General features: G+C 36.7%; 1 protein-coding gene across 1 annotated transcript; it reads right to left on the bottom strand.

Annotated features, from left to right (window-relative positions):
- Positions 1-591: 591 nt before the first annotated feature.
- LOC113606408 (protein LEG1 homolog) lies at positions 592-9,796 on the bottom strand. The gene is made up of 6 exons (XM_027080566.1): positions 9,496-9,796; positions 7,567-7,653; positions 5,928-6,112; positions 4,906-5,006; positions 945-1,183; positions 592-749 (listed from the first exon to the last, which is right to left on the bottom strand). Exons 1-6 carry the CDS (start codon positions 9,794-9,796, stop codon positions 592-594), a joined length of 1,071 nt encoding a protein of 356 aa, XP_026936367.1.
- Positions 9,797-10,493: the final 697 nt, after the last annotated feature.

Raw genomic sequence — 10,493 nt, forward strand, 5'->3', positions numbered from 1 at the left:
CTGCCATGACTAGTAAGGCTGGATGGAGGGAACTCATGTAAGTCAGTTTGCTAGTTTTCTCATTAATCACGGCAGGTTTTCTTTTTTTTTTTTTTTCTAAATCTGAGAGTGATATTAAGGATTTTCTTTAAAAAAAATACTATAACAACAACAACAAAAAAGAATATATCTGTGTTTGTAGATGAATAAAGTACACGAAGTAGTCTGGTAGCTTCATGGGTAAATAAGGACCTGTATGGTCAGGCCCCATAAGATGGCTGCTCTCTTGCTGTCTGTATATGCCTTACTCCACCCGGCACTGCCTTACCCTTAATTTATGTGCATGATTGCCTCCCCCTCCTAAGCTGAAACTTTAATCAGTAGCTACCTTCGTGATCAGCTCAACCCTCAGCTAATGACTGTTCTAGTTCTCGGACCAGAACGGCTCCAGTATGTTGGGTACTCAACAGGAAACAGTGGCCCATGCAAGTTTCTAACCCAAAGAGCTGAGGGCAGGCATATTCCAACAATCCCCCTGGAAACCAAGGAGCCCTTCTGATGTCACGTCCCTTATAACTGATAGCCTCCTCCTCCCCTGTGTAGCGAAGGTTGTTACTGTGTCCTGCCGGCTATTGGCTGTACCACCGTGGGGTGTCGCTCCAGGCCCTTTGCCTCTGACTTTGTAAGATTTCCTGTCCGGTAAATGGCTGAAGTCTCTGTAGCTGACATGGCTGGGCTGTTGCAAGGATTGCAGGACTGTGGGGTGCAGTCTAACAGGACCAATAAGAAAGGACAAGCCATGAATGCAAGGACCAAAATGTGTGTAATGGATACCCTTAAGAAACCATGACTTTCTTTCAGAGTATGTGCTTTAACAACATATATCTCTGATAATCATTATTTCTTCCTTTATCTATTCAACACAATATTGATTTTCTTTAAGGTATTGTTTATAAGGCCTTTACCTGTAGCGTTATCCACTTGGTGAAGAAGATTTAGAACAAGCAGGACTGTGTTCTGAAAGTCAGTAAAGTCACTGATGAAGGGGGCTTTATCCCCATCAACGAGCACTCGTGGTGGCAGGCCCTTCTGGAACCCAGATACTTGAATAAAGGTTGTAGGAAAGCTGGCTGCAGCTAAATAGTCCAAAGCCACACACCAATCTCTTCCAAAATCTGCTTCTGGTTTAGAATAATATTCTAACCTAAAAGACAAGTGGAAACATGTACAATTATAATTACTCCACTCAGAATTTCAGCCTCGTCATTTTCTAGGAAAGATCACCTTCTGCCAACAAACTAAGAATATAGTTTTTGGTTTTAGAATTGATGGCTTGAGTGCCTGCCTTTGAAGATATAACTAGTTAAAATTTTAAATTTGGAAAGGACCATCCCATCAGTTGTTTATATTTTATTTTGAGTTTTTTATCTCTATTAACCAGATAGCTTATACCTTGGGAATCATATAACCAGGTGTTAGACTATGACTAAATAGTAGAAATGTGCAGATAAAAATAAAAGTTTCCAAGGTAAAATCTCTGCTAGACTCAGACAGCCTTAGTAAAACTGTTGATTTCCTAGCGTCAGGAGACCCCTAAAACACTGAGCACCCTAGAGAGACAGATGTCTGATTTTCTGGTCTGATTCTCTGAATACATGGGTTTTATTCTAGTGGAGGAAATCTTCTGGGAAACCAAACTCTCACCTATTTGGGGAACAAGTTATTACAGTGGAAAGGTTAGGGTGTAGTAATTAGTTTTATAACTATATAATTCATGGCTCCTGTCCCCACCCACTGCTGAACAACTTGCAGGTTTTGAACGAAGTTGGTCCCCCTGAAACACTGTCTACTCCCTGCTTTGCTCACCAGCTACATTCTCTTTTAAGTCTCATCATAGGTGTCCCCTCCTTCACAAAGTTTGCCATCCCACCTGAGGTGGAATCAACTATTTCCTACTCCACTATATTCCCAAAGCACTATACTACTCATATATTTAAAAGTTTGTTTTCTCGTTAGATTATATTCAGTTTTCTAGTAATTAGGTTATATCCTAATTTTTCTGTTTCCAAAGTACATATGTAGGGTCTATTAAACAGAAAACATTTGCATCATGTTTGTCCATGTTAAGCAAATCATGACATAGCCCAGAGAAGAAACCTTGCTGTGTTTCATTCACATGCACACAGGCTCCTCCCTGCCTCTAACACCCAGAAGTGGAAGACTGCATACAGTGGACTCTTAATGAGAGAAGAGTTTGGTTTGGATTCACAGTTGACTATTTTTAGTCACATCACAGCTGATTATGAAGTAAGGATTAAAGGAAATGTGAATTCATACGGATTTTGACCAATAGCCACATGTCCCTAGTAACAATGGGTTAAACAAATTGCAGGGGAGTCAGCAACACTAGGAAAGGGGGAAAGGGATGTGGGCACCAGATCAAGACACAGAGGCCATAGGAGCACAAGTGAAATTCAATGGAAGCCTTTCACATTATTCTATTGAATGTGCTATTGAACAACTGAACCAATAAGTCAGTTAAAATATGTCCAAGCAAAAAGAAAAATACACCTTAAAAGGCTCATTTTAATTTAAAATATATTTTAAAACATAAAATATATACATGTACCAGCCAATCTGCGGATCCAGGACCACCGTTTTATTTAAGTATATGTAGACTACACAGGGTTCAGTATTGTCTCATGTAAAGAAACAACTAGTATTTATTTTTACCTAAAGAAAGTAACTCATGAGGTTTTAAGGAAGTTCCCAGGCTGTACAGATTGTAAACATGGCCTCAATTCTTCAATACTCTCTATGTCCCTGTTTTTTGGCTTGTCATTTTCCAGTGCCCCTTCCCCAGATACACACTACCATGTATAAAATAGATAAATAAGGATTTACTGTATAGCACAGGGGACTATATTCAATATCTTGTAATAAACTATAATGGAAAAGAATAAAAAATATTATAGATACATATGTATGTATATGTACATATACATGTATATAAATATATATTTATGTACATATACATGTATATAAATATATATATTTATATACATATATTATAAAACCAAATTACCTTGCTGTATACCTAAAACTAACGCAATATTGTCAATCAACTATACTTCAATTAAAAATTAAATATTAGCCCACTTGACACAGCATAAGCTTAAAATGCATTTTCACACTTGGTTTCTCTCTCTTGCTATTCTGTCATCACAGTGAAGAACACCCAGGCTTGCCTGATGGAGAACGAGAGACAAGTGGAGCAGAGCTGAGCTTTCCCACTCGCCCCTGTGGGGCCGGTAAAAATCAGCCAACATGACATGAGCCCAGGAAAGATCCGCAGAGCTGCCCGGCTAAACCTCAGGCACGTGAGCAATCAACACTTACTGTCATGTGACGCTGAGAGTTAATGGCTGTTGATTGTGCCTCACATTCGTGTGAGAAAAACTGGACGCAATACAGGGCCTCACATCTAATTAATTGCAGAGTCAGGACTGAAACCCTAGCAACTTGGCTTTAAAGTTCATGTTCTTTACAACTGCCCTCTACTGCCTCTTGTGATGATGATAGTTAAGCATGATGCATAGATAGATTTAATCCCCAAAATTACCCTGTGTAGTATGTACTGTTATTATTACAAGTTCAAAGTTGAGAAAACTGAGTTTATCACTGTTTGGATTGCCCAATTTAATACCTAGTTGTTGAAACCAATAGGTAAAGAAGGACATATGCTGTGAATCTGCTAATCGGGTGATTTATTTACCTTACTGGATGATGGAGTTCATGAGACAGACAACAACCAGTGGAATATGAGGTACCCAACATTCTTGCGTGGATTTACAAATTTGCTTGTATAATGCCAATGAGCCCTGATTTTGGTTGTTGTTGTTGTTCCTGTTTTATACTATACCCAGATTTCTAGCCCATACTTCACTCTTGGGGATTGACTCCACCCCCTAAGTAGTGTCTGTAATCATTGATTTCATGCACCAACTTGACTGGGCCACAGGGTGCCCAGATATTTGGTCAAACATTATTTTGGGTATTTCTGTGAGGGGAGTTTTGGAAGATATTACCATATAAATCTGTAGACAGAGTAAAGCAACTTGCCCTCTATAATGTGGATAAGCTTCCTCCAGTTGAAAGCCTGACTAGAACAAAAATTAATCTTTCAGTGAGTAAGAGAGAATTCTCTTGGCTGATGGCCTTCAAACTGAGACATAGGCTCTTCCTGGTTCTATAGCAGCTGCAGCCTTTTTACTTGAACTGGACGTTGGCTTTGCAAATTATAGATTTGCCGCCCTCCATAGTCATAGGAGCCAGTTCCTTACAAAAAATCTATATCTATCTATCATCTATCTATAAATCTATCATCTCCTATTGGGTCTGTCTCTGTGGAAAACACTAACTAATACAGTGCTATTCACATCTTAACACAAATCATTCTTATGCTCTCAAATCTAGGTGTATAATACTTCTAAGTGTACCTGTGGAGTGGCTTGATAATCTTCTAGGCTATTTAGTATGCAAACCCTGATGCTGCTGAATTTTCTTCCCCAAGTATGTAGCTACCATATTATGTGCCTATGATTAAAAAAAACAGTGATAATTTCTTTTCTTTTTTTTTTAATAGAGAGAAATTTGTTGTATGTTTTTTTGGTTGGTTGGTTGGTTAGCTGGTGGTTGGTTGGTTGGTTGGTACAAGATTTTTTTTCTCAAATTTTTGCCCCTTCTTCATAAAACAATTTTTAAGCCTGATCATAGTAAAATAATCACACATCATCATTAAAATCCCCAATGATTAAATATAACATTTCATAGGAAGATTTATATTAGAAAATGAATAAAAAGGCATAAATAAGACAAAAAATTATTTGCCGTATTAAGTAGAAATAACTTGGGATCCATTCTTACCTATCTTCAAAAATTTTGTAAGCATCTTTCAAGGATGAGAGATGTGCATCCCACAAGTACTTCAACAAGTCATCAAAGCTACTAGAAGGTGACTGCAAACGCTATAGTAAAGAGAAGAAATTTATTCATATTTGAGCAACTATAACAATTCTCTACAATTTAATTTTGTTCACATTTACAATTTAGCAATATTCTACATGACAGGAAAATTTTGTTTCTATGGATTAATTTGTGTAAGCCATTAGTGACTAACACTCTGTAAAGACTATAATAATTATCTATTATTAGTAGTAATATTGAGTGATGAACTGCATGTGTTTCCCTGAAAGTCAGCATTTTATACTGACCTAGAGAACTTTACTTTTTGATTAGCAGTTGTTTTTCTGCTACCATAGTTGAAATCACCACAAAAGTTTAACATTAAGAAAAGGGGGAAGTTACCAGAATATTTAATTTAATCACATCTTTAAAAATGAACTAATAATCTATAGAACTAGTAAATCTATCTTTTAGCATTGATTTTGGTTCATGAGTGTGCTTAACCAACGTATTTTATTTTGGTCACTGAATATTTGGTTTTGATTGCCACGTAATTGTTTAGATATACCTATTTGTGACCGCTGATCAAATCACTTGAAATAAGTTAATTGACTATTCTAAAACCAACTCCATAATCATATTTCTCCCAAGTGTTATTGCTCAGTTGACTTGAAGGTTCAATTTACCAGAATAATCCTTTCATTCAGTGAGATATCCTATGTACTCTCACATTTATGTATGGCTTATTTAGTGTGAGAAAGTGGATAGATTTTCTGTTAATGCTGCATTGGTTCAGAGGGTGTAAATGACATGTAATGACCTGCTGTAATGTAATGACATTAATATAGCTGGCATAAAATTTTACATTTTTATAGCATATAAGGCACACAAAAACCTAAACAGAAAGCATTATACAAAAAAAAAGAAAAGAAATTACCTTACCACCTCCTAAGAGAATAAATTATAAAACTTAATAAAGGCACCTTGTAAAGGGCATTCCACTTCTTCATCGTCTTAGGAAAGGATGACTGACAACTAGAAATATTAAGACAAAACTTTGTCTGGTCCTTGGGTGGTGGCAAAAGCAGGACTTGATCTGATGATATCCCCATTATGCCAGAATCAACCGCAGCAAGGAAGGGTAGTGCACATAGAAAGTAATTTATATCTGTAATTGCAAAGTACTTGTTATTACCACAAGCACTAATAAATGTGATAGAGGATATTTTAAAGTAATCTGTAAACCATTAAGCAAAAACTCACAGATCCAGGAACATGAAAAAAAGTCACTGCAAAATATTGAAAATCTCCCTCAGGATCCTATACATAACTTTAACATGTTTCTGTTAATAACCCTACAATTAGAAATGAATATGGGTTAAAATAGTTGACTACAATATTTTAAAACAAAAAGTAATTTTCATGAATTTGGTACCATTCATTTTTCAAAGCATTATGTAAAAATGAAAGAAAGATATCTACTTGTGCAAAGAATGATACAACACCTCTAGCTGGGGTTTTACCATGAAATGTGACTTTTTTCTAAATTATCTTAATATGGTTATAGTATTGATATTTTGTATTTTATTTAACCAAGTTTAATGTGCAGCCATGACATCACAAAGTCTTTGTCTTACATTAGGTCTTTAAAGCAAAAATGTTGGGTAAGTGTTGGCAATAGATCTTTGGATAATTAAATTAACACTGAATTAAGATTTTTTAAATTTCTCTCTAAATGGAACCTATTCCAGCAAATTTAGACATCATGATATAGTTGACTGTAAAGCTTGTTGTACTGATTCCCACTGGTGATGCAGAACATTTTTCATCATAGACATGTATTTTGAATGCAGTTCTACGCCCCAGGGTAGCAGGCTTATACTCCAAACTATGGAGTCCATGTGAGACAAAAGAAGCCTGAATTCTAGATCTCTAGTCATGACTATTTGTGAATCTTTGAAAAGACTCCATTGGTATCCTATGAGAAAAATAGGTAAAGGTGTATATGATGTGTGTCACTGCAAGAAAGTGAAATTTAATGTGACCTTGTTTCTAATTATTGGGAAATATCTCTAAGAAAGTGAGTGTAAATTAATTTCACTACTAAAATACAAAATAAAGCTAAAGAATTAGAAACTACCTTCTAATTATTTTAGTATTAAATATCCGACAGAGGCCTTAGATTACTGATTGATAGAACAATTTGTGGTAGATTAATCTCTGACATTTTTATGAGTTTCAAAGTTAAACACAGTTTATCTGAGCAAAATGAGAAGAAAGCATTATTTTCTTGTCCTCTCCTTTCTCATCCTTCCTCGTCCTTGGAGACCCTCTGGCTAGTGGGACCTCCCATCTAATTGCCAATGCTGGTCGTTCAAAGGCCATCGTCCTTTGCTGTTCCTCAGTTCAGTCCCCATGTGAAATATGTCCTAAGGAATCATTATTAAAATTGTGGCCATAAATCCTAGAATGTGACATAAAGGCCACAAGGGACATGATGAAGTAAATTCCTTTTTACAGAGGAATAGTGCTGTTTTTGTTTTGTCTCTGTCCCTCAGATTTTAGGTTGAATATTTTCTTTGCGGGAAGGTTATTACCTATTTTTCTATTAAATGAACATACCAGCCCACCAGCTGTCCACAGAGATGCACAAACGATCTCCATATTCATAGCCACAGTCTGTCCTTCGGCTGGGATCAACTAATCTTCCTAGAAGAGAGAGGATGCACGGATTATTTATTATGCACATTTTGAAGCTGGTAATAATTGTTTCTTACCTAGGCGCAGTTTGTTTGCAAAGATGCACAAACATTTCTCTTTTGATGACTTGTGTTTATCTTCCTATCACTCTTTACCCTTCATTTCCCATCTCAGAACCAATTTCTATTCCTTGATCTAACATCACCACAGTATTCCACTTTTGGATTATCTGTTTTGAATATTATTTGCTTTTGTAATTATTCTCCTTTTCCTAACGTAATCCTTCTCAAAGCAATGATTGATAAAGAACTTGTTAATGCTGTTAACCTGCATGAATATTACAAGTGTGAGTTTTCCTAATTGATTATTCCTCAGACTGCACACGCACGTGAGCGTGCACACACACCTGCACTCAGTCATGTATACCTATGCCATGCTATTTCCAGGCTCTGTTCTGTAGCTTAATTTTCCATATTATTAAATCAGAATAGAATTTCTGGTGGTGGACCTAGGCATTGATATTTTTAAAAACTACGTATTTGTTTTCAACGTGCAGCTACACACGAGAACCTCTGCTTTTGTTCATTCTTTTATTCCCTCGTAGATTTTGTTTCTTTTTCCACAGTGAAATTCTGTCCACATTTCAAATCTCAGTTCAAATGCATTTTTTTCTTCTGATTACTCCAGCTGACTCCACTGTGTCCCTTGTTTTGCACTTTAATTTTTAACAAAGAGTTGTTGTTTATTGTTCTCTGTTTAATTTCTAATACCTTTCCTGTTTCAATTGTGTTGTAAGGTCTTTGACGGCAGGGAAACTGTCTGCAATACTTACTTACCTGCACCCCACAGCTGCTTTTAGAAAATGCTGGAGACATATAAGCCCATCATTGGATGAGTTTAGTCAGGCTTGATCATAATATGTGAATGTAATGAAAGAATAAGAAAAGCACTCAGCCTCCATCTACCGCTGGCCCCCAAGGCCCCGGAGTCTGGCATGCCTCCCATGGTGGACTACGTGCTAATAATTTCTCCTGGATCTCTATCTTTTGGACTCTGAGGAAAGCCAGATAAATAGGAGTTGGTTTGAGTCTCAAGACATCACCTGACAAAGGTGCATGAATTGCCAGCTTCGGTAGCTCCTGTATGTGACTCCTCCTCAGATCTTAGATAAACCTTAATCTTCTCTCTATATTTTTTCCATCAGAACAGAACAAATTTCCTTATTGGTGGTGTTATCAGTATGGAGTGAAGGAAGCACCCACTCTGTTTCATGAGCTTCTCCGTCAGCCAAAATATCTTATCATTTGTGAGTCTTTGGCCCAAACATATCTTCTAACTAAACACTAGAATGTATTTTATGTTTGAAAGGAATCAATCTTTTGCAGAGAAACATCCTCATGAACAAGGTGCCACTCCTGTTCTCTCCATCTCCATATATAGGTTATCATAGTTAGAACTTTACGAAATTCAAACTAATTTGACATCACCTTCTGCTTTTAGTCCATATCTCCTTGACTGTTTTGTTCATCCCAGTGCTTAGAATAGAGTCTGGCACCTAGTAGGACTTCAATAAATATTTGTAGAATGGCCAATAGGTTGGATATGAAGTCTTTTTGTGTTTGGCAACTACGCCATATGCCCCATTGCAGTTTCTAGTCAAATCAGGCAACACAGAAAGATTGATGGAGGAGAAGGAGAAGCAGTAGAAAAATAATGGTTATGAGGGGAAAAGAGGAAAAAGAAAAGAATCAATTTTCAAAGACATGCTTTGGTGTATACAGAGTTCCACTTCCCAATTACAACATGGTTAGATTGGTAGATCATTAGAATAAAAACAAGGGTCATTCTTACCTGTAGTATATTGCCAGCCATGCTGTAAAGGCAATCCCCATAAAAAATTTTGTTCATTATCTGGTGCAAATTTTTCAAAATAACTGGCTGTTTTGTTCATGAGGATTTTATACATCCCCATTCTCTTAGAGTAAACCCAGGGATCAATAACATACTTTCCATTCTCCACCCTGTAGTCACTGAACTGACCAGGACTCTCATTCCACAGGGGGGGATACAGATCTGAGAGACTGAAAGCTCCTGCTAAAGAAACAGAAATGCAACCAACTAGTGCACAGGCCCAAGGAGGAAGGAAAGCCATCACTCCCGAGCTGGGGGTGGAGATTGTGGCAGAGCTTTTATTGGGAAGTGGAGGAAGGAGTCATGGTATTTGCTTACATCCTAGCATATCAAATCTCTGTTCTTTTTCCCAGAGATCACAGTCCTTCCCTGGGAAAGTCTTACCAGTGAAAACAGGTTGCTTCCCCAGGTAAAGAGAACAAACTAGATGATACCAGAAGAGAGAGGGAAGGGAAGGGGGGCAGTTGGAGGTAGGGAATTAAGAGATACTATGTATAAAATAAATAATCAACAAGATCATATTATACAACACAATATACATATAACTATTATTTTGTAATAAATTTAAATTGAGTATAATGTATAAAAATGTTGAATCACTATGGTGTATACCTGAAACTAATATAACATTGTACATCAACTATACTTCAATTTAAAAAAAGGAAATGAAACAAATCGGGGGCTTCCCTTGTTTAATAACATCATCAATATATTATTCACATGACAGTTGAAAAAAGCTGTTGAAAATTTTAATGTTGAATGAGTCAATATTTTAAACACTTTTAGGAAACTGCTACTATATTTACATTGCCCTTTAACGCCTATGAAGTTAAGCACACTCCTACACATCTGTCTTGACCTTATTCATCTGGAAATATAAAGACATGGAATTTACTTATCTTTGCAGAAAAGAGTTTACATAGCAAACCTGAGATTGC

The sequence above is a fragment of the Aethalodelphis obliquidens genome, unplaced genomic scaffold (genome assembly GCF_003676395.1).
Source record: "Aethalodelphis obliquidens isolate GAN/ISIS:26980383/991018 unplaced genomic scaffold, ASM367639v1 scaffold3, whole genome shotgun sequence".
In the NCBI taxonomy this organism is placed as follows: domain Eukaryota; kingdom Metazoa; phylum Chordata; class Mammalia; order Artiodactyla; family Delphinidae; genus Aethalodelphis; species Aethalodelphis obliquidens.